Source organism: Heptranchias perlo, chromosome 30 (assembly GCF_035084215.1).
Source record: "Heptranchias perlo isolate sHepPer1 chromosome 30, sHepPer1.hap1, whole genome shotgun sequence".
NCBI classification, from domain to species: Eukaryota; Metazoa; Chordata; class Chondrichthyes; order Hexanchiformes; family Hexanchidae; genus Heptranchias; species Heptranchias perlo.
In genome coordinates this window covers 1,861,761-1,886,115 of record NC_090354.1, presented here as the reverse complement: position 1 = coordinate 1,886,115, position 24,355 = coordinate 1,861,761, and the positions used below count along the sequence as shown (strand labels likewise).

At 45.3% G+C, this 24,355-nt stretch overlaps 1 protein-coding gene across 1 annotated transcript; it reads left to right on the top strand.

The window, feature by feature from the left end:
- Nucleotides 1–1,104: 1,104 nt before the first annotated feature.
- Nucleotides 1,105–18,325, top strand: krt222 (keratin 222). Its single transcript, XM_067969185.1, has 6 exons — nucleotides 1,105–1,218; nucleotides 1,421–1,549; nucleotides 11,167–11,387; nucleotides 14,292–14,368; nucleotides 16,094–16,202; nucleotides 18,112–18,325. The coding sequence occupies exons 1-6, from the start codon at nucleotides 1,123–1,125 to the stop codon at nucleotides 18,323–18,325; spliced, it is 846 nt and encodes a 281-aa protein (XP_067825286.1). The 5' UTR covers nucleotides 1,105–1,122.
- The last annotated feature ends 6,030 nt before the right edge of the window (nucleotides 18,326–24,355 follow it).

Sequence of the window (24,355 nt, the reverse complement as noted above, 5' to 3'; positions counted from 1 at the left end):
TTGCATGCCTCTGAGTGCCCTATCTCGGCCATGCCATGGTCAGGAGGTGCTGAGCGGATGAGAGTCGGGAAGTGAATTATTCCTCAGCCTTTCTGGTGCCGCTGGTTTCAGATGAGTGAGGGGAGAGATGTGGGTGCAGAGCGCTCTGGGTGTGTGGACAACGTGTGACGCGGTGAAAGCAGAGTACGTGAAGGGGAATGAAAAGCTGATTTCAAAATGGAAGAGGTTACTTTTTCTTTTCATTTAATCACGATTACCGTGGTTACTGTTTTAATCACTGCTATTGTAGTATTATTGTGTACAACTCACTGACAATGTCCCTCCCACAGGGCTGCAATGTGTGGCACTGACTCGCACAGGGCTGCTAGGTTTTAACTTTCATTCCTGGTCCGGGTTGAGTTAGCTGATCAGCTTTAGCAGTGAAGGTGATAATATTGGGTAGAAAGTCAAAGAGACACTGAGGTGCTTATGTTACTGGGGTGGTTATTCAGAGGCCTGGTTAATAATCCAGAATTTAAATCCCACCATGATAGTTTGAGATTTTGTACCTGTTTTTAAAAAAATCTCTGAGGTTGTGAAAGGTGCTGTAAATGCAAGTCTTTCTATCTTTCAAGTGCGTGCGAGCAAATATTTGTAGACATCGGTACGCTGCTGTGTGAGAGTGTTTGTGTGCACACATTTGTGTGTGATTTGTGCACACACATTTTTGCACAATTGTGTGAGAGGGACAAACGAATAAACTAACTGCCAGTGGGACACAACAACACTGGACATCCAGGCTGCTGCGATGCAATATGAATCCCAAGTGCATATAAAGAGTTCTGATAGGAATATTAAGGGCTGCAGGATTTTAAATTGCACAACATTAAATCATTCACACCTGTCAGACTGTGCAGGATTGGGCTGTAAAACCTTTCGATTCACACTGAGCTTACACGGGCGAAGATTGGATGTGTTAACTGACCCGAGTGTCAGTGTTTTTTTTTTACTCAGGTGCTTTGAGGACAGACCTGCTTTATTCTAATGATGCTGTTTGTGTCCTGCAGTAAGTCTGTGCGCTGCAGGCTTTACCAGGCTGATGATACCCAGTTAGTGCCGGTGGAGGATGGGAGAAGAGGAGAAATGGAGTTGTCCCAGCTCCTTACTGATATCAAAAAGCATTATGAAAAGATTATACACAGGAATCGGATGGAATTAGATGTTTGCATCAGCACCCAGGTATGGCTTTATTCCAACAAGGCCTCTGCCTCAATGATAAAGGCTGTGTATGTGATTATTACCTCATTGCAATATCGGGCTGTGATTTCCGTTCTCTTTAACCAGCCTGAAACGTGCCAGAACGGATACGCAGTGTTACAAACGCACAATCGGAAATGGTAGCTCTCCTGTGTTTGTTATTTTTCATTATTTCTTTCTGTAGCTACAGGATGTCAGTGATGCGGAGATGAGTAAGGATAAAGATTCTCTGCAGGCTGCCAGGGCAGAGCTAAATGATGCCAGACGTCAATGGCAAACCCTCCAGGTGGAAATCGAATCTCTCCATGCTTTGGTAAGAGTGAATGGGAAATATTGACTCGAACTATCTTTTTAAAAAATTGTCGTCATTAGTTTTCTGCTCTGTCCTCTGCCTGCCTCCTCACTGATCCACTGGCTGTCACCTTCACCCAAAAGGCCATTCTTCATCTATGAAGATTGACAGTGATTGTCAGCAGCTGTTGGGCTGTAGTTGGCATCGCAGCCAAGCTGCTCCTGTCTTCACCCACCGTCCTTACTTTCCAGCAATGGTCACTGGTTAGTGATCAGGAGGGGAAGCCCTGGCTGATTCTTCCCCTTCGCAATCCAGGGGCCCTGAGGCAAAATCTAACACCCTGAATCTTGGCCCAGCTGAGACAGACTAACTTAACATTACTCAGCACTATTGCCATTCCCGAGTGGCGCTCAGTGACTCCTGCTGGCTCGCGTGGGTGTGAGGATAGAATTGTGCTCTGTCGGTGAACCCCTCTACAGGCGGCGCCCACGGCCTGGCCTGGGACAAGACCATCGTCCTCTGAGGAGGGGCTGAAAGGGATCAAACCCCACCGTGAGTCAGCACCTCGAGGAGAGAAGGAAATGGAAGGGCAGGGAAAGAGATCGCTGTACAGGGAGGGCATCTCCTTATAGAGGAGTATTAAACATGCTTCGGTAGCAAGAATACGCATAGGAACCTGCTCTTTGATATAGTGCTGGGTGACGGTCCATCTCTGTCATACGGGAATTGAAGACCAGCAGACTGACCTCCAGTATAGGCAGACTGACCTCCAGTATAGGCAGACTGACCTCCAGTATAGGCAGACTGACCTCCAGTATAGGCAGACTGACCCACAGTATAGGCAGACTGACCCACAGTATAGGCAGACTGACCTCCAGTATAGGCAGACTGACCTACAGTATAGGCAGACTGACCTCCAGTATAGGCAGACTGACCTCCAGTATAGGCAGACTGACCTCCAGTATAGGCAGACTGACCTCCAGTATAGGCAGACTGACCTCCAGTATAGGCAGACTGACCCACAGTATAGGCAGACTGACCTCCAGTATAGGCAGACTGACCTACAGTATAGGCAGACTGACCTCCAGTATAGGCAGACTGACCTACAGTATAGGCAGACTGACCTACAGTATAGGCAGACTGACCTACAGTATAGGCAGACTGACCCACAGTATAGGCAGACTGACCTCCAGTATAGGCAGACTGACCTCCAGTATAGGCAGACTGACCTGCAATATAGGCAGACTGACCTACAGTATAGGCAGACTCTAGACTCTGATAGTACAGTCCAGTCCATCAAAGTCCTGTAGACTGAATACAGATAAAAGTACAGCCAGGAATGGCGGACATTTAAAAATCGCTAAGTGCCCAGCAGGTCAGCTGGTGGCTAGAACAGAAAGGCCGGTTAATGTGTGGGTGGATCTCGGCATCACACTTCACACCCAGGCCTCTGTCTGTCCCCCCGATTCACGATGCTTCACTTTGCTGCACCGGTTCAGGGCAGCAGTGCTCCATCTTCATGTTAATGCCAACTCTTCCCCGGTTACATAGAATTACACAGAATGTACAGGACAGAAACAGGCCCTACGGCCCAACACCATGCCGGTGTTTATGCTCCACACGAGCCGCCTCCCTCCCTACTTCATCTAAACCTGCCAATCACCAAAGAAACTTTTCAGCTAGCTCACCTGTCAGATTTAAATAAGGCCCAACCATCACAATAGTTTGGGCCTCTCAATTGTCCCAATCGCTCTTCCCTCCCCTGGTCTCATGTACACCACACATGAACACCTACCTCAATATGTTTCTAGAGAAAGAACAGAGGGATAAGATGAGGAGATGGGTGGGTGGGATTGAGGGATATGGAGAGATGGTGGGTGGGATTGGCGGATATGATGAGAAGGTGGGTGGGATTGAGGGATATGGTGAGATGGTGGGTGGGATTGGGGGATATGGTGAGATGGTGGGTAGGATTGGGGAATATGGAGAGATGGTGGGTAGGATTGGGGAATATGGAGAGATGGTGGGTGGGATTGAGGGATATGGAGAGATGGTGGGTGGGATTGGCGGATATGATGAGAAGGTGGGTGGGATTGAGGGATATGGTGAGAAGGTGGGTGGGATTGGGGGATATGGTGAGATGGTGGGTGGGATTGGGGGATATAGTGAGATGGTGGGTGGGATTGAGGGATATGGTGAGATGGTGGGTGGGATTGGGGGATATGGAGAGATGGTGGGTAGGATTGGGGAATATGGAGAGATGGTGGGTGGGATTGAGGGATATGGAGAGATGGTGGGTGGGATTGAGGGATATGGAGAGATGATGGGTGGGATTGGGGGATATGGAGAGATGGTGGGTGGGATTGGGGGGATATGGTGAGATGGTGGGTGGGATTGAGGGATATGGAGAGCAGGTAGGTGGGATTGAGCGATATGGAGAGATGGTGGGTGGGATTGGGGGATATGGAGAGATGGTGGGTGGGATTGAGGGATATGGAGAGATGGTGGGTGGGATTGGCGGATATGGAGTGATGGTGGGTGGGATTGGGGGGATATGGTGAGATGGTGGGTGGGATTGAGGGATATGGAGAGCTGGTGGGTGGGATTGAGGGATATGGAGAGATGGTGGGTGGGATTGGGGGATATGGAGAGATGGTGGGTGGGATTGGGGGATATGGAGAGATGGTGGGTGGGATTGGGGGATATCGAGAGATGGTGGGTGGGATTGGGGGATATGGAGAGATGGTGGGTGGGTGATGAAGAAATTCCCAGTTCTACGTCACTTTGTCCTTCTGACTCTGGTCTACTGTCCATCCCTTTGCTCCACCATCAGTGGCAGAACTTTCAGTCATTTTGCCCCTACTCACTGGAACTCTCTCCCTAAACCTCCACTCATCACCATCTCTCTCCCCACTTTCAAAAGCCTCCTAAAAAGCTGCCTCGTCATCTGCCTCTATAAATGTAAGTTATGGTTGTTCCTGAATGGACCTTTTCCCATCCCTAAAGATGCCGGTGTTGCCATCAGATTGTGAGTATGCTGAATTCCAGGATAAATATACTCTGGCAGCTGCACAGAAATACGAACAAACAATTGGTAGTAGAGAGCTTACAATTGGAGCTGGAGAAATAGCCTCTCAAGAGAAACATCACCCTTATTTTTCTACACTTAACAAGAAGAGCTTTGTGTTTCTTTTTAATGAAACACTTTACAAGAGTACACACTGGACTAGGAGTGCAGATTTAACAGGACTAAACATTAGACTCGTAATGCACTGAACAGTTACAGCTCTGATCACTGCCACACTAGAAGATCAGACAGGCAGTGCAGAGACGAGCAAGAAGTGTTGACATGAATCACCTTGTAGAGGAGACCTTGTAGAGGTGTACAAGATACTTAACGGGATAGAGAAAGGAGGGCACAGGGTCAGAGTGTGGAGAGCTCGTTCAGGACAGATACCAGGAAGTATTTCTTTACGTAGACGGTGATTAACAGCTGGAACGGACCTGCTGAAACTGGTGAGTGAGGCCAAGATACTGGACTCAATTAGGAAACAGCTGTGAGGGGACTTGGTACGGTTGGTATTTTGGGAGGACTCGCATTTATTTAGCACCTTTAACGTAGTAAAATGTCCCAAGACGCTTCTCAGGAGCATCATCAAACAAAATTTGACACCGAGCCACATAAGGAGATATTAGGTCAGGTGACCAAAGGCTTGGAGAAAGAGGTAGGTTTTAAGGAGCTTCTTAAAGGAGGAGAGACGGAGAGGTTTAGGGAGGGAATTCCAGAACTTAGGGCCTAGACAGCTGAAGGCACGGCCGCCAATGGTGGAGCAAAAGGAGTAGGGATGCGCAAGAGGCCAGAGTTGGAGGAACGCAGAGATCTCGGAGGGTTGTGGGGCTGGAGGAGGTTACAGAGATAGGGATAGGCGAGGCCACGGAGAGATTTGAAAACAAAGATGAGAATTTTAAAATTGAGTTATTGCAGGACCAGGAGCCAATGTAGGTCAGCGAGCACAGGGGGTGATGGGTGAACGGGAGTCATATGAGATACGAAACAGGCAGCAGAGTTTTGGGTGAGCTCAGGTTTGTGGAGCTAACAATAGATAAAGAAAGAAAAACTGTGATTGGCGGAAGTTGAAATAAAAACTGAAATGCACAGAACTAATGAAGAGTCGGACACGACGCAATCCTGTCTTTCTCCTTCAGACACTGAATGATCTGCTGTGCACTTTCAGCATTTTGTATAATGAACATTCAGTCTTTGTCAATACTTTTGAGTAAATGGCAGAGTAAAACTCAGTGTCACTGAGGGTCAGTGGTTCACAGTTTCTGCTGTCTGCCTGCTCCACAAAGCCATGTAGACTGCCTCCCACCCTCTGGTACAGACCCAATGTTCCGGTATATATGCAGATTCCAATATTTAATATATGTTATAGATGTCACCGTGGCTCAGTGGGCAGCACTCTCGCATCCAAGTTAGAAGGCTGTGGGATCAAGTCCCACTCCAGAGACTTGAGCACGTAACCCAGGCTAACACCCCAGTGCCAGTACTGAGGGAGTGCTGCATTGTCGAGGTGCCATCTTTCGGATGAGACGATAAACCGAGGCCCCATCTGCCCTCTCAGGTGGATGTAAAAGATCCCATGGCATTATTTGAAGAAGAGCAAGGGAGTTCTCCCCGGTGTCCTGGGGCCAATATTTATCCCTCAAACAACATCAGAAAAACAGATTATCTGGTCATTATCGCATTGTTCCTTGTGGGATCTTGCTGTGCGCAAATTGGCTGCCGCGTTTCCTACATTACAACAGTGACTACACGTCAAAAAGTACTTCATTGGCTGTAAAATGCTTTGGGACGTCCTGAGGTTGTGAAAGGCCCTATATAAATGCAACATTTTCTTTTTTAAAAGGGCAAATTGGGTCCCCATCTTGTCAGGAATAGGATTTAATGCCTTTGATTTTCCGGCCCAGTTTCCTGGATGATGGCAGATCTCCGGGATTTCACCCAACTGACCACTGCTCAAGTGTAAGCCTAGGCAGTGAGAATCAGTAGGCTATTCAACTGTGGGGGGCATCACTGCTGAAGCTGATTCTACCTAAAAGGTTTACACACAGTATGGACCGCTGGATAGGGATGAATGCGAGAACATCCTGGTTGATTTCTCCCTAGCCCAGGGAGAGCTGAGGCCAATCCTGGTGCACCTACTCCTGCTCTGGTTGATCTCAGTGAACTCACAGAGCACAAAGTGAACCTACGATTTTCTGGTCTGTAAAGCTCAATGGCACTTAAAACACTTGTTATCGATCCACTATTCTCGCTCTATACCAACAATAAAAATCTTACATCCACTTACTTCCTGTCAACTGTCACCCATTATAAATTCCTAGGTCCACATTTATAATGGAAACTTCCTATGTAAACTTGTCACACTGTGATTACACCCTCCCCACTAATGATGCCTGAATCATGTCTGCAAGCCTTGGTTCAATTATTCCCCCGTCATCTAATCCTGCTTCACCTGAGAAGTACACTTGCTCTTGACTCCCCTCATGTAATACAATTGGAGATCGACAGGCAATATATTAAAAGCCTTGCCTCGAACGCACACTTCCGGTTTGGCACACTCACTTCCGGTTTGTCACACTCACTTCTGGATTGTCACACTTGCTTCCAGTAACATCACACTTTTGCCATCACATTTTGTTAATTGGTTGAAAGTAAAATACCAGCAAATCAGAACTACACAGGTAGAGAATGTACAAATCAAACGTGAGGAAATTGGCTGGAAAAACTCCCAGATACTTACAAACAACCAATCCTGGATGGCCAATCGGGAGCACCAACCAATAAAAACTAATTAAAAAGAAGTAAAAGCCGAACCAATCGAATTGCTCAGAAAACTTTTTTGACAAAAAAACAGCAACCATATTTTTTCAGTAATTAAAATTTGTAATGTCCAAAATAGATAATTCTACAATTATGTATTTCACAATAACATGATCAAATTTATCCACTGAATTGTCATTTGTGTCTTTTAACACTTTCATTAAAGTTTTTACTTCAAGGCCACAGCTTGTGTCAAAAGTCTGGATTTACCAACCGCATCTGTGCACTCTGAGCATGTGCAGACTGCAGAATTTCCCAGAGGCATCAGTAGGTTTATCAGTAGGTTACCCTCATTCTCTGAGGATTTGTGAGTTTCTTTTCTAATTTGCTGAGAGACTGTTTCCTCTGGCTGGAGAGTCTACAACTAGGGGCCATAGTCTCAAGATAAGGGGTCAACCATTTATTACCGAGATGAGGAAAAATTTCTTCACTCAGAGGGTTGTGAATCTTTGGAATTCTCTAACCCAGAGGATGCTGAGTCGTTGAGTATATGGATACGGGCCAAAGGCAGGTATATGGAGTTAGATCACAGATCAGCCATGATCTTATCAAATGGCGGAGCAGGCACGAGGGGCTGAATGGCCTACTCCTGTTCCTATGTTCTATGTTCCTATATTCAAGGCCGAGGTCGATGGATATTTGGACTCCAAGGGAATCAAGGGATATGGGGATAGGGCGGGAAAGTGGAGTTGAGGTTGAAGATCAGCTATGATCTGATTGAATGGCGGAGCAGGCTCGAGGGGCCGAATGGCCTACTCCTGCTCCTATTTCTTCTGTTCTTGTGTTCAGAACAACTTCAAAGAAATTGGGGATTGAACTCTCTAGGCTTTATTCCAGGCATGTTTCACATTTAAAATGTCAATTCTATTAAGGAAGTGGTAACAGGGCACTTAGAACATCATAATCTGATTAGGCAGAGTCAACATGGTTTTATGAAAGGGAAATCATGTTTGACAAATTTATTAGAGTTTTTTGAGGATGTAACTAGCAGGGTAGATAAAGGGGAACCAGTGGATGCAGTATATTTGGATTTTCAAAAGGCATTCGATAAGGTGCCACATAAAAGGTTGTTACACAAGGTAAGGGCTCATGGGGTTGGGGGTAATATATTAGCATGGATAGAGGATTGGTTAACGGACAGAAAACAGAGAGTGGGGATAAACGGGTCATTCTCAGGTTGGCAGGCTGTAACTAGTGGGGTGCCGCAAGGATCAGTGCTTGGGCCTCAGCTATTTACAATCTATATTAATGACTTAGATGAAGGGACCGAGTGTAATGTATCCAAGTTTACTGACAATACAAAGCTAGGTGGGAAAGTAAGCTGTGAGAAGGACACAAAGAGTCTGCAAAGGGATATAGACAGGTTAAGTGAGTGGGTAAGAAGGTGGCAGATGGAGTATAATGTGGGGAAATGTGAGGTTATTCACTTTGGTAGAAAGAGTAGAAAAACAGAATAATTTTTAAATGGTGAGAAACTATTAAATGTTGGTGTTCAGAGAGACTTGGCTGTCCTGGTACAAGAAACACAAAAAGTTAGTGTGCAGGTACAGCAAGTGAGACCTCACCTGGAGTACTGTGTACAGTTTTGGTTTCCTTATCTAAGGAAGGATATACTTGCCTTAGAGGCGGTGCAACGAAGGTTCACTAGATTAATTCCTGGATGAGAGGGTTGTCCTATGAGGAGAGGTTGAGTAGAATGAGCCAATACTTTCTGGAGTTTAGAAGAATGAGATGTGATCTTATTGAAACATACAAGATTCTGAGGGGGTTTGACAGGGTAGATGCTGAGAGGTTGTTTCCCCTGGCTGGAGAGTCTAGAATTAGGTGTCATAGTCTCAGGATAAGGGGTCGGCCATTTAGGACTGAGATGAGGAGGAATTTCTTCACTCAGAGGGTTGTGAATCTTTGGAATTCTCTACCCCAGAGGGCTGTGGATGCTCAGTCGTTGAGTATATTCAAGGCTGAGATCGATAGATTTGTGGACTCTAGGGGAATCAAGGGATATGGGATTGGGCAGGAAAGTGGAGTTGAGGTTGAAGATCAGCCACGATCTGATTGAATGGCGGAGCAGGCTCGAGGGGCCGAATGGCCGACTCCTGCTCCTATTTCCTCTGTTCGTATGTCAACAACCATTCCTTTTCTAGAACGAATTGCTGAAATTTGACCTCACAATTAAACGACAACTGTGATTAACTGTGCCTGTGGTTTCCATTGCTGGCATTTAGAGATGAAAACAAAGATTATTTACTGAAAATCAATTTATTTTTCTCAATGGAAAAGTCGAACAGTATTTCAGTTTGTTTTAAGAACATTTTAAGAAGTGATTTAAACCTGGCTAAAAGATAAACTGCGATTATTGGGTTCCGTCTGATTGGCTGCTGTCCATGGTAATCATAGCAAGCCCCAGACCTTTTCATTTTGGCTCCAAATTCAGTTAATAAATCTCTCCCTCCCGAGAAGGCTTAAAGGAACACTTCTGGAATAAAAACTTGGAAACTGCACTTTTGAGCATTTTGGAGGTAACTTTTGTTTGTTTATGGAAATCCATGGTCATTAAAGATTGTAGAAGTCGACAAACTCATTAATAGCGCACCTGGGTTTTAAGGCAGGAACCTAGAGACAGGAATTACCTGACAACATGGAAAGTGGTGGAGGGTGTATCTGACAACCCAAACATGGCTGTGGATTGATTGTGAGAGGAGGCTGACAAGCAGGAATACAGTAAAGGGGTCACCTGTCAGTCTGCAAGGGATCAGTTTTACTCCCATTCTCTTTGCTGTCTCTCCTTAAAATTGATTGACCTTGTCCCCCACAATACTAATAGACTCAGCAACCCCCCCATTGCTGCTAGACTCTGGTCCCATCAATGCTCCCAAACCACCTCACAGTCCTCCTGTACCACAGGCCCAGGACCCTCCTCTGGCTCCCATGGCTCCTGGACAATGCTCACAAACACCCAGACACTATCCTTCCAGTACTCCAAGAGCCCAGGCCTACCCCAAGTGCTCCCAGACCCAGAGGCACCGCCTAACAGCTCAGGACCTCAGTCCACAGGGCTCCTTGACTTTAGACACTGTCCTCCCTGTACTTCTCTGGATCCCCCTTGAAGTACTATAAATTTAAGCAGGGTGGAGATGGTAAACATGAAAATTGAGTTAAAAACAAAACTAAAAAATTGAAATGAAGCACGGATCTGAGTGACTCACACTTGTAATTACAAATAGGATTTTCAGATTGCCTTTTTCCATTATAAATGGCAGCGAGTTGTTATGATCTGGAATGCACTGCCTGAATGGGCGGTGGAAGCGGAGTCAAAAGTAACTTTCAAAAGGGAATTGGATAAATACTTGAAGGGAAAAGATTTACTGGGCTATTGGGAATGATCAGGGGAATGGACCAATTGGATAGCTCTTTCAAAGAGCCAGCACAGGCACGATGGGCCAAATGGCCTCCTCCTGTGCTGTACTTACTATGATACTATATGATATATGTTTACATAGAGATTCCCGTTATAAATGTTGATGTAAAAAACATAATTGAAAAATCGTGACAATATGAAATAAGGTTTGTGAACTGGAATGTGTACAGCGTACACTAGACTTTTACTAATATAATGGAAATAGATATTTGTGTGTGATGAACAACTCTTGTGAAAATAAAAAAGTTATATTTTGGTGAGCGTGATATTAAGTGAATGCCCTGAGATGAGAATTATCACTCTGGTCTGTTTTGAATCGATGTGTTCTCACAGCAGAAGGGTTTGGAGAACTCCCTGCAGGCGACTGAGCAGAGATATGAGCTTCAGTTGAAAGGTCTGTCATCTGTGATCGTGGAGCTGGAGGGCGAGCTACAGGAAGTTAGGAGAGACATTGAGCACCAGGTTTGGGAGCACGAGTTACTACTCAACACCAAGATGAGGCTGGAGCGAGAAATAGCGATGTACCGCAGCCTGCTGGATAGAGAGGAGGGAAGGTAAGTAGTGAAATTCCAGTATTCCTGTATTCCTGTTTCATAGCAATTTAACGTTGGATTTGTGCTATGTATCCTTTTCATCATTTTCTGATATATGAATTTTTCTTAGTGACGTGTTTCTCAATTCCCTCACCTTCATTCGGCTCAAGTAAATCATTCTTCACGTATCAGCCTGGACAGTCACTGTTGGCAAGCTATTCAACTATGGAGGGTATCACAGCTGCGCCCGATCTTATCCTCACCTGATGTTCACGCCCACACATCCTATCACCGGGAGTCACTGGATAGTGATCTGGGGTGGGGGGCGAGGGGGGGGAGGTGGGACGCTGGCTGATTTATTTCTTCTCTAGCCCTGGGGGAGGGGTTGGTTACACGGATTGTGACACCCCAACTGCTGCTTCAGGTCAGATCAAATAACTCAGCACAGACCAGGAATCCAAGGTGGGATCTTCCTGCTCTACATGGCTCACAGTGTCATGTCAGGCAGCTCATTTCCCACTGAGCCTTCAGTGAGTCAAGGATGATAACAGAACTGAGAAGTTATAATTATCAGGAAAGGCTGAACAGGCTGGGGCTTTTTTCTCTAGAAAAGGGAAGACAGAGGGGTGACCTGATAGAGGTCTTTAAAATTATGAAAGGGTTTGATGGGGTAGACATAGAGATGATTCCACTTGTGGGGGAGACCAGAACTAGGGGCCATAAATGTAAGACAGTCACTAATAAATCCAATAAGGAATTCAGGAGAAACTTCTTTACCCAGAGAGTGGTGAGAATGCGGAACTCGCTCCCACAAAGAGTAGTTGAGGTGAATAACGTAGATACATTTAAGGGGAAGCTGGATAAGCACATGAGGGAGAAGGGAATAGAAGGATATGCTGATAGGGTGAGATGAAGAGGGTGGGAGGAGGCTCACGTGGAGCGTAAACGCTGGCATAGACCCGTTGGGCCGAATGGCCTGTTTCTGTGCTACGTCATTGAATGTAGTTCAGAGAGACCAAGGCCTTTGATCCACAGCCTCAAGCAGCGGGGAAGAAATCAGGCTGTTCAAAAAGGAGGGTAGCAAATGTTGTGCCTTTGTTTAAGAAGGGTGGCAGGGAAAAGCCTGGGAACTACAGACCGGTGAGCCTGACATCTGTAGTGGGTAAGTTGTTAGAGGGTATTCTGAGAGATAGGATCTACAGGCATTTGGAGAGGCAGGGACTGATTAGGAACAGTCAGCATGGTTTTGTGAGAGGAAAATCATGTCTCACGAATTTGATTGAGTTTTTTGAAGGGGTAACCAAGAAGATAGATGAGGGCTGTGCAGTAGACGTGATCTACATGGACTTTAGCAAAGCATTTGACAAGGTACCGCATGGTAGGTTGTTACATAAGGTTAAATCTCACGGGATCCAAGGTGAGGTAGCCAATTGGATACAAAATTGGCTTGACGACAGAAGACAGAGGGTGGTTGTAGAGGGTTGTTTTTCAAACTGGAGGCCTGTGACCAGCGGTGTGCCTCAGGGATCGGTGCTGGGTCCGCTGTTATTTGTTATTTATATTAATGATTTGGATGAGAATTTAGGAGGCATGGTTAGTAAGTTTGCAACGGGATCTTGATAAATTGGGCCAGTGGGCCGATGAATGGCAGATGGAGTTTAATTTAGGTAAATGTGAGGTGATGCATTTTGGTAGATCGAATCGGGCCAGGACCTACTCCGTTAATGGTAGGGCGTTGGGGAGAGTTATAGAACAAAAAGATCTAGGAGTACAGGTTCATAGCTCCTTGAAAGTGGAGTCACAGGTGGATAGGATGGTGAAGAAGGCATTCAGTATGCTTGGTTTCATTGGTCAGAACACTGAATACAGGAGTTGGGATGTCTTGTTGAAGTTGTACAAGACATTAGTAAGGCCACACTTGGAATACTGTGTACAGTTCTGGTCACCCTATTATAGGAAGGATATTATTAAACTAGAAAGAGTGCAGAAAAGATTTACTAGGATGCTACCGGGACTTGATGGTTTGACTTATAGGGAGAGGTTGGATAGACTGAGACTTTTTTCCCTGGAGAGTAGGAGGTTTAGGGGTGATCTTATAGAAGTCTATAAAATAATGAGGGGCATAGATAAGGTAGATAGTCAAAATCTTTTCCCAAAGGTAGGGGAGTCTATAACGAGGGGGCATAGATTTAAGGTGAGAGGGGAGAGATACAAAAGGGTCCAGAGGGGCAATTTTTTCACTCAAAGGGTGGTGAGTGTCTGGAACGAGCTGGCAGAGGCAGTAGTAGAGGCGGGTACAATTTTGTCTTTTAAAAAGCATTTGGACAGTTACATGGGTAAGATGGGTATAGAGGGATATGGGCCAAGTGCAGGCAATTGGGACTAGCGTAGTGGTATAAACTGGGCGACATGGACATGTTGGGCCAAAGGGCCTGTTTCCATGTTGTAAACTTCTATGATTCTATGATTCTAAGCATAAAAGCATTGGTGAAATCAGCAAAAATCTAGAGAAGGAAGACTAAGTCAGAGACAGAATTCATGAGAGGGAGTATCAATAACAAACAGGCTGCAAAGAATATAATTCAGGGGGTCGATAATGGGCTGACCAGAAGGTGTTATATCAGAAGGCTTGTAACAAATTGGTGAAAGAGAGCATTACTCAGGAGGCTCCTTATCCACTGGCGAGAATGTGTCACTCAGAATTACTAATTAACTGGTTTAATTATCCTGGACTGGTACTGTACCCCTTGTGTTGGCTTCAGTGATGTACCTGATACTTGAGAATGTAGCTGTACACAGGAACGAGAAGCTTCCCATCACTGAGGCTGCTTGTGCCCAATCGATGCAATGACTGTCAGGGTCAAATGACTGCACCTGACACCTGAAGAACAATTTTACAACTTTCACACTTTTTCTACATTTCAGACTCTCTGGTGCGGCCTCCAATGTCTCTCAATCATCGCTAAGCAGTCCAAGTCGGAAAGAAATTGCTCTCCCTTTGGGTAAGTGTGACCTGTGACCTGTGGCATGCTTCACATTCTTGTGTATGAGGCCTGCTCAATACTGGAATCCAACGTCTACTTTTGTCATTCTTAATCCAGGCCCCATGCAGTGTCGTACAGCTGGTTTAAGTGGAGCTTCACAACTCAGGATCAGTGCAGAGGGAGCTTTATCTGTATCTAACCCGTGCTGTACCTGCCCTGGGGGTGTTTGATGGGACAGTGTAGAGGGAGCTTTACTCTGTATCTAACCCGTGCTGTACCTGCCCTGGGAGTGTTTGATGGGACAGTGTAGAGGGAACTTTACATTGTATCTAACCCGTGCTGTACCTGCCCTGGGAGTGTTTGATGGGACAGTGTAGAGGGAGCTTTACTCTGTATCTAACCCGTGCTGTACCTGCCCTGGGAGTGTTTGATGGGACAGTGTAGAGGGAGCTTTACTCTGTACCTAAACCTGTACCTGCCCTGGGAGTGTTTGATGGGACAGTGTAGAGGGAGCTTTACTCTGTATCTAACCCGTGCTGTACCTGCCCTGGGAGTGTTTGATGGGACAGTGTAGAGGGAGCTTTACTCTGTACCTAAACCTGTACCTGCCCTGGGAGTGTTTGATGGGACAGTGTAGAGGGAGCTTTACTCTGTATCTAACCCGTGCTGTACCTGCCCTGGGAGTGTTTGATGGGACAGTGTAGAGGGAGCTTTACTCTGTATCTAACCCATGCTGTAATTCTGCTGCGTGTCCCCTCTGCGAGTCTCTGTATAATCCCGTGTTTGTGAAACACCAGTGTGCACAATGACATCGCAGACGGAGAGCGAAACTCACATTTTCCTGGACGAACATTGGCTTCTTTGCCACATTCTTCTCCACTCCTTTTTGCTTCTCATCCCCTACATCATGAACTCTACTAAGAAGTGCGGAGGAGCTGCTGTTCCTGGTGTCAGGTAATGTGATGGTTGCAGTCCTGGACCAGCAACCAATTGGTTGAGAGTTCAAATCCCACGCTAGAAAATTGAGAAATAGAATTTATTAAATCTGGTAATTTTTGGGCTGGCATCAGAAAAATGATTATAAAAGTTTCTGGATTATCATAAAAACTCAACTAGTTCACTGATGTTCTTTAGACAAAGGAACCTGCCACCCTGACACAGTCTGGCCTACATGTGAATCTAGTCCCACCGTCACTGAAGCAGCCTAGTAAGCTACTCAACTATTGCTATAGGAAGGCCCACCACCACCTACTCAGGGCAGCTAGAGACAGGCAACAAACGTGACCTTGCCAGCGACACCCACATCCCAAGAATGAATAAAAAGGAAAACTGTCATTCTTAAGCCAGATACTCGGCACTGTAGGAAAATGCTGCTGATTTCTCCTCCCTTCCAGAAGGGAATTTCCTGGCCAATGCTAGTCACTTCTCCCCACTGAGGCCAGGAATTGGGGGTTAATTTTTATTATAAATTTTAATGAGATAATTTCAGTGAGAGTTTCAGAGAAAGCTTCCCCACTCCCTCACCCCCCCTACCCCCAAAGCAGTCATTCCATAGCATCCAAACTTTCTCAAGTATCATCGTTATAGAGTAGTGTGCTCCTGCATCCTTATCAACCCACACCCCCACCCTCAAACAAAACACTATTACCTTGTAATAATGGTGGCAGGGGATGCAAGACCTGCTGAGTTCTCAAAGTTGATAGACTTGGTCCACACGGTTTGACTGAATATCTTCTCCAGCAGCTGCAGTCATTGAGAGACACCTTGAGCAGAGGATTGAGATGTTGACTACGCAGGAGATTCCAGGTCGCAACATGGTGACTGGGAGCGCGAAAGCTCATGGCAAGATTCAGTAAGTACAACAATTTCTCTTTAATTCTTAACAGAGCAACGAATAAGTAAAAGAAAATAGCTCTTGAGTTGTTTTTATTCATTCTCGGGATGTGGGTGTCGCTGGCAAGGCCGGCATTTATTGCCCATCCCTAGTTGTCTCCAACTAGTGGTGGGCCTTCTTTCACACCAGGCACCGGTTTGATACAACTGAGTATAATTTCAGAGGGCAGTTAAGAGGCAACCACGTTGGTGTGGGGCTGGAGTCGCATAAAGGCCCAGATCGGGTGAGGACGGCAGGTTTCCTTCCCTAAAGGACATTAGTGAACCAGTTGGGTTTTTATGACAATCTGACAGCTTCACGGTCACTTTTACTGATACCAGCTTTTTATTTACAGACTTAAAAAACTAATTAAAAAATTCTCAACTAGCCATGGTGGGATTTGAACTCGCGTTCTCTGGAATATTAGTCCAGTAACAGCCTCTACACAAATACCCCATACTTTGTGCAACACAACTTGCTTCCATTTCAAAATAAAATGTCTGACTCATAATGGTTTGGTTTCCTCGGTTGACACACGTTCATGCAAAAAACAAACGTGTGCACTACTTTAAAACAGTTGTTAACCTCAGAGTTAAAGGCCTTGCGAAAATAGATGTGGAAGAGAGGGAGTGCAATGGGGGTCAGCTGTAGTGCATTGTGCACTCACACATGATAGATAATGAATGAAAGAACTTGCATTTATATAGCGCCTTTCACGACTTCAGGACATCCCAAAGCGCTTTACAGCCAATGAAGTACTTTTGAAGTGTAGTCATTGTTGTAATGTAGGAATCACAGCAGCCAATTTGCGCACAGCAAGATCCCACAAACAGCAATATCATGATGACCAGATAATCTGTTTTAGCGATGTTGTTTGAGGGATAAACATTGGCCATGACACCGGGGAGAACTCCCCTGTTCTTCTTCGAATAATGCCGTGGGATCTTTTACGTCCACCTGAGAGGGCAGACAGGGCCTCGGTTTAACATCTCATCCGAAAGACATCACCTCAGGCAGTGCAGCACTCCCTCAGTACTGTACTGGGGTGTCAACCTGGATTTTGTGCTCAAGTGGGACTTTAACCCACAACCTTCTGACTCACAGGTGAGAGGCCTAGGCACTGAGTTACGGCTGACACAGAATAACCATTAAGGTAGGGTATCGGAGGGCTGTCAGCATCAGTAGAATCACATCCCAGCACAAGTCAACATGTTCCAGTAACAAGTTCCAGTTCATCGGGGAGTTACTATGATTAATGACAGAATGCTGAGATTTAACAGGAATGAACCGAGCATCTGGCTGTAAATTGTTCTCAATTTTTATTCATGTTGCCACTGGATTATGTTTACGAGATCGCCCACTGATTGAGAAAGGTATGCCTCTTTTTCCCCCAAGGCTCATTCCTGTTCTCAAGACAACGACAACCCTCTCCAACAAAGGTCTCTTTCAAAGTTTTTTTTTTCTCTCAAAGATTTTCGCTCTCCTCCCCAGGAGATGTTACAACAGATCCTCTTCTCTCGACACTGGGCAGGCCAAGGGGCCTGGGGAACATCAAGTGCTGACCCTCTCCCCCCAGTGCCCAAGAATCGGGGAGGAAGTGTCAATGCAGCTGCAGGGTCAATAGATTCAGTAGTAACTTTCAAAAGGGAATTGGATAAATACTTGAAAAGGAAGAATTTGCAGGGCTATGGGGAAAGAGCAGGGGTGGGAGTGGGACTGAGTGGATAGCTCTTTTCAAGAGCCAGCACAAGCACGATGGGCCGAATGGCCTCCTTCTGTGCCGTATGATTCTATAAAGTAAGTAATCAGTGCTGTGCTAAAATGTGGTGACTGTTCAGAAATAGGAGTCAGTTAGTAGGTCTGCTGAATAAACTTGTCATCGTTTCAGAACAGAGAAAGTGGACGAGGTAATCAAGGAATGGGAGTGCTCCTTCTTCAAGGATAACCCGCACCTCAGGAAGAAATCTGCGTCACTGCGGTTTGACCTGCACTTGGCAGCGACTGATGAAGGCTGCTCTCAGGCCAAGCAAGACAGCCTCCCCGACATCGAACTCAGGCTGGTAATGAGAAAATCGAGCAGCATTCCATCTCTCAAATCGTAACTCTCGCCAAAGCACAGCACAACAAGCAACTCTCTGTGTGATATGCAACGCACACCACCCTCAGTATATACTTGATGCTGTGGCTTAATACCAATCAATGTATAAAATGGGGGTTGGGGGTCTTTCAATATTTATTACATTTCTAAATGAGCAAAGGTGCATGAAAACCAGAGGCAAGCTAAGACGGAGAGGGCTTTACTCATTTTCGCTGCCGACAGTCAATTATTTTTCATGAAGGTTTTTCCGTGGGGAAGTGGGGCTCGTAGATTATTTTATTTTAAATTAAGAAGCTTTAAGAAAATTAGGTTTGAATTTGCTCCATCTGAAAAAGGAGGTAGCAGGTTTAAATAAATAAAGGGGGTTTATTTGTTGTTATGCTGCCGACACTTGCGATCGACGGTACTCGTAAGGAAGAAGAAACTCTTAGTGCTCCAGAGCCTGGTTTCAGGCAGGAACCAGGCTGCAGAGGGCAATAATGTGTTGGGTAGTCCAAATCTGGTCATTTCATTCTAATTTCCATAAATTATTTGGGTTTACGTTTCAATGGTTTCAGAATTTTCTCCAACGAATGACTGAGCCACACAGGCAGTGCAACACCAGGTTCAATCCTGGTCTTTGCCTGAGTCACCTCATCTTTGCAGGAGGTGACAGTTCAGCTGCTGCAAGACCAGGAGAGGGGGAAAAGAAAAGAATCTCAGCAAGGGTTCCTGCTCGCGATCGCGACCCAGTGATCCTGACTGGTTGAGTGCACGTGTGTGAACGTCAGGTGGGGCCAGGGTTGGGCTTGGCCATGATGCCGCCTTACAGTCGAATATCCCGCCGATAATCACTGTCAAGGTATGGGATGGCAACCAGGAACTGTAACCTAGCAACGGTCAGCATCTTCAGGAGGGGAGGGAAAAGGGGAGAGAAAAAATCTGTAGCAATCAGGTTCTATGTGAATATGCTAGGCCTTAAATAGTATCATATTGTATTTTTAAATGACTTAACTTAATTCCCACAATATTCAAGAAAGATCAATACTGAATGTACTTGGGCACGCTACCTCCTTACCTGCAGAATGTATCATTTAACACTTACATACGCACAGCAAATGAAAATTAGAAGTCAGAAGCTGAGCTGGGATTAGTACTAAAACATTATGTTGTACAGAGATGTCTGTGGGCTCACTGTCACATGTGCAGGGCTGGAGGATGATGTTGGGCATTTGAGGGGCTGCAGTCACTTCTGGCCCGTCTCAGTTATGAGGTTGATGGTTGTGTAAATTCAATGGGGGCAGTCGTTCTCTGGTTAGTGTTAACTGGTTAGTGTTATCTGGTTAGTGTATGTGTAACCACTCTGTACAGCATTTTCACATGTGCTAAGGAGCATGGGTAACAACTACACCCAATTAAGGGATGAAAAATAAACAGCGACGGATTCAAAAAACATGAAAAGTGGAGAAATGGAATGAAGCCGTTCAGGAAGAAGGAAAGATAAACGGAGAAATGAGAAAGCGAATGAGGGGCTATGTTCCAATGAGGTAAAATGGCCACACAAGTACCGAGGGGCTTGAACCCGACAAGGAATGTTACATCTGTTGTGTCCTCTGAATTCAGGAGGGGACAAAATGCACAACGAGACATGAACAGTGCAGGAAAATCGGGGAAGGTAAACTGCAAATGCTGGAGAAAGCTGGAGATCAGAAATAAAAAAAATATAAATTGCTGGAAATACACAGGCCGATTAGTATCTGAGAAGAGACAGGTGAGCATTCTGGGTGGAGACAGGTCAGAACTGCGTCCTGGCAAAGGGTTTACACCCAAAATGTTAAGTTGTTGATGAACTTGCAGTGTATTTCCAGCATTTCCTGTTTTTATTACGCACTTGTGAAACTGAATCTAAGCACCTGTCTACCCGGATAGCTTGTGCCTGCATACCTGCAATCTTTGTACGCCCTTGCTCCTACATCATCTGTGCCTGTCAGTCACCAGAGAAAACTACTGATCATTAAATTTACAGCAGAGAGAGTGAGAGACACTTGAACAAGATCTTGCAGCTACCAATAGCTAAAAATCCTAAGGGTGAACTTAAAAACTATGCATATAACGCCGCAAACTGCACAACTCATACATTTTAAGGGTGTAAGGAAACGGTACATCAAATTATGAACATGCAACGTATCACAGTGCACCCAAGCGAACACAACTTGACAAATCTGATATGATTCGTAACAAGAAACCTTAATGAGTTTCAAGAAGGAATACTTGTACTTCTTTCAATTTAGTTTACTGTATTCACTGCTCACGATGCGGTCTCCTCTACATTGGGGAGACTAAATGCAGATTGGGTGATCGCTTTGCTGAACACCTCCGCTCTGTCCGTAAGCGTGACCCTGACCTGCCGGTCGCTTGCCATTTTAATTCCCCCTCCCACTCCCACTCTGACCTCTCTGTCCTCGGCCTTTTACACTGTTCCAATGAAGCTCAATGAAAGCTCGAGGAACAGCACCTCATCTTTCGATTAGACACTTTACAGCCTTCTGGACTCAACATTGATTTCAATAACTTCAGATCATAACCACTGCTCCCATTTTTTTTGAACGGCAGGTGCTGGTAATGGTTCTGATGTTACCATTTACAGCTCCTCTACACTCATCTGTTGTTTTTTTACTTGTCTCATTACCATCGTCGTTTTGCCTTGCACCATCATCCCTTTTGTCATTTAATCATTCCTGCCCTCCACCCTATCACAGACCTTCCCGTTTGTTCCCCCCACCCCCGGCTCTGTACTTGCTTAAAAACTGTTTAATCTTCAACTTCTTCCAGGTCTGACGAAAGATCATCGACCTGAAACGTTAACTCTGTTTCTCTCTCCACAGATGCTGCCTGACTGGCTGAGTATTTCCAGCATTTTCTGTTTTTATTTCAGGAACTAGACAGATTCTTGTCAAAAAATGGGATTCTGGGTTTGTTTATGATTTTAAAATTTTCATCCTTGTTTGCAAATTCTTCCATGGCCTCGCCCCCTCCCTATCTCTGTAACTTCCTCCAGCCCTACAACCCTCCGAGATCTCTGCGCTCCTCCAACTCTGGCCTCTTGCGCATCCCCAGTTTTCATCGCCCCATCGTTGGCGGCCGTGCCGTCAGCTGCCTGGGCCCTAAACTCTGGAATTCCCTCCCTAAACCTCTCCACCTCTCTCTCCTCCTTAAAACCTTCCTCTTTTTGGTCACGTGTCCTAGTAACTCATGTGGCTTGGTGTCAAATTTTGTCTGATTACACTCCTGTGAAGCGCCTTGGGACGTTTTACTACGTTAAAGGCACTATATAAATACAAGCTGTTGTTGTCCCTTGTTGACCTGAGAGGGTTGTTTGTATTTCTGTCTGACTTGCTCACCCATTTCAGAGTGTGTTAGAATTATCCACACAGTGTGGACTAGTGTCACATGTAGGCCAGACCAGGTAAGGACGGCAGGTTCCCTTCCCTGAAGGACAGTAGTGAACCGATTAGAACATTAGAACAATAGAAGGGTTTTTTTTATGACAATCTGGCAGCTTTTGTGGTCATTTGTTTCTGGTTCCAGCCCGCAAAGTACTAGATGTATTTAATTAAATTTCACAACTTGCCCAGGTTGGATCTGTACTCATGATCTCTGGGTTGGTGGTCCAGTACCATAACCGCACCCTGTAACTGTTCGAAAAATAACTGGGGACCCCAAAATCAACTATTTTCTGAAATCTTTTTAAGATAATTGGTGCTACTGCAGTATTTAAAGGGTTAATACGGCATAAAACGAATTCAACTCTTTCCACATATTCCGGAGTCTGTCTTCTAGAAATGGGAATTTACTTCCAACTTTATCACCGTGCTAAATTAAAACAACTTAACATTTCCTATTTCGAAGCAGTGAGGGGGAATGGTAGGAATGGGATGGAATCAGCAGACTATCTAATAAGAAGAGATTTGTCTTCTGTGGACTAAATCAGGATTTAGTGACACAATTAAAAACAAAGGACTGGGTCAGGCCAGGAACCAATGACCTGCACCACTCACACGGTCCAATGCCTCTTCACTGTAGCACCAACACCTGCTGTACAAAAACCGAACTCAAGGATTAGTTATTGGAACACAGGAACAGGAGGAGGCCATTCAGCCCCTCGAGCCTGCTCCACCATTCAATTAGATCATGGCTGATCTGCACCTCAACTCCATTTACCCGCCTTGGTTCCATAACCCTTAATTCCCTGGACTAACAAAAATCTATCGATCTCAGTTTTTAAATTTTCAATTGGCCCCCAGCCTCAACAGCTTTTTTGGGGGGAGAGAGTTCCAGATTCCCACTCTCCTTTGTGTGAAGAAGTGCTTCCTGACATCACCACTGAACGGCCTAATTTTAAGGTTATGCCCCCTTGTTCTGGACTCCCCCCACCAGAGGAAATAGTTTCTCTCTATCGACCTTATCGAATCCTTTAATCAGCTCAATTAGATCACCCCTTAATTTCAGAGGGCTCTGGGTGGCTTTTAAACAATAAAAAATGGTTGATATGCTGCACTGTAGGGGCTCTGTGCAGACTGCATGTATCTGCATGAACAGGGTTACATACACAGTAAAAGGACTGTGAGACCACTATTGAATCACTTCATAGCGCAGTCCTTGGTAAACACAGGCTGTAGTGGGCCAATATTACAACTCCACGATTCAGTCATACTCTGTGCTCGATTTCCCGAGCATTAAAATGAATGGCTGAAAAATCAAAGGCAACGAGTGGATGAATTTGCGATATGTGATGCCAGAGGGCGAGGTTCCCCTCCCCACTGGTAGGGCAGACTCATAACATCACCCCAATATCCACCTACAGTGCCTCTAGCATTCTAAATCATTTATATAAATCAGAGGCGTGGGACTATGCATGTTGACTAGCACACTGTGTTAGACTGTTATTACCAATCTCATTGATAATGCTAATTTTACTCACAAAAGACTCTTATTTACATGTTTTCAGAATCATTTCCAGGTAAAAGCAATTTCAAAACATGCCATTCTGATCAGGTTTGATACGTTTGGCTTTAATTCCCTTATTTTTCTCCTCTGACTTGCAATACATCATGCTTGGTTAAAGAAAGCAAACTGGTAATAATTTATGATCAGTGTCACGCTGAGACCCCATAGTCCATATAGGAAATGGAAATGTCTCCATGGTGCAGGAGGGAATACTTCTCTGAAATAGGGGTTGAGGTAAATTGACATGGTATAATCGAGGGAGCTTTACTCTGTGTCTAACCCGTGCTGTACCTGCCCTGGGAGTGTTTGATGGGACAGTGTAGAGTGAGCTTTACTCTGTATCTAACCCGTGCTGTACCTGCCCTGGGAATGTTTGATGGGACAGTGTAGAGGGAGCTTTACTCTGTATCTAACCCGTGCTGTACCTGCCCTGGGAGTGTTTGATGGGACAGTGTAGAGTGAGCTTTACTTTGTATCTAACCCTGTACCTGCCCTGGGAGTGTTTGATGGGACAGTGTAGAGTGAGCTTTACTCTGTATCTAACCCGTGCTGTACCTGCCCTGGGAGTGTTTGATGGGACAGTGTAGAGTGAGCTTTACTTTGTATCTAACCCGTGCTGTACCTGCCCTGGGAGTGCTTGATGGGACAGTGCAGAAATTTACCCTGAATTTTACCTTATCTGAATGCTTGATGGTGGTCCTTGGGTGCCATTAGTTGCATCATTTACTTTGACAAACACCAGGTTGAATCAGCTTAAAACAGAATGAGAAAAGTCTAATTGAGGAACCCTGAGCCTCTGCCCCAGTCATTGTGATGAATGTCCACCTCTGTACAACGTATAGGTGAATAATGATATGCCATTAGTTCAAGTAATCACTAATAGGACCTGAGCCTCCGTGTCCTGATCAGTAGTCCCAGTATCGACAGCAGGAACCTTCAGCCCAACCCTCAGAATGTTCTGCAGCGATGTGAACATCTCTTGAAGGTTCAGTCAGGGTTTCCAGGATCCTTGGGGGAGTGTAAGCCGTGTAATAGATAATATTCAAAT

What these genes read in the sequence shown, in the direction of transcription:
- krt222 (XM_067969185.1), top strand. Translation starts at nt 1,123, where the DNA reads ATGGAGTTGTCCCAGCTCCTTACTGATATCAAAAAGCATTATGAAAAG. An exon ending in ATGTTTGCATCAGCACCCAG is followed by an intron (nt 1,219 to 1,420) that starts GTATGGCTTTAT and finishes TTCTTTCTGTAG; the next exon opens with CTACAGGATGTCAGTGATGC. An exon ending in CTGGATAGAGAGGAGGGAAG is followed by an intron (nt 11,388 to 14,291) that starts GTAAGTAGTGAA and finishes TCTACATTTCAG; the next exon opens with ACTCTCTGGTGCGGCCTCCA.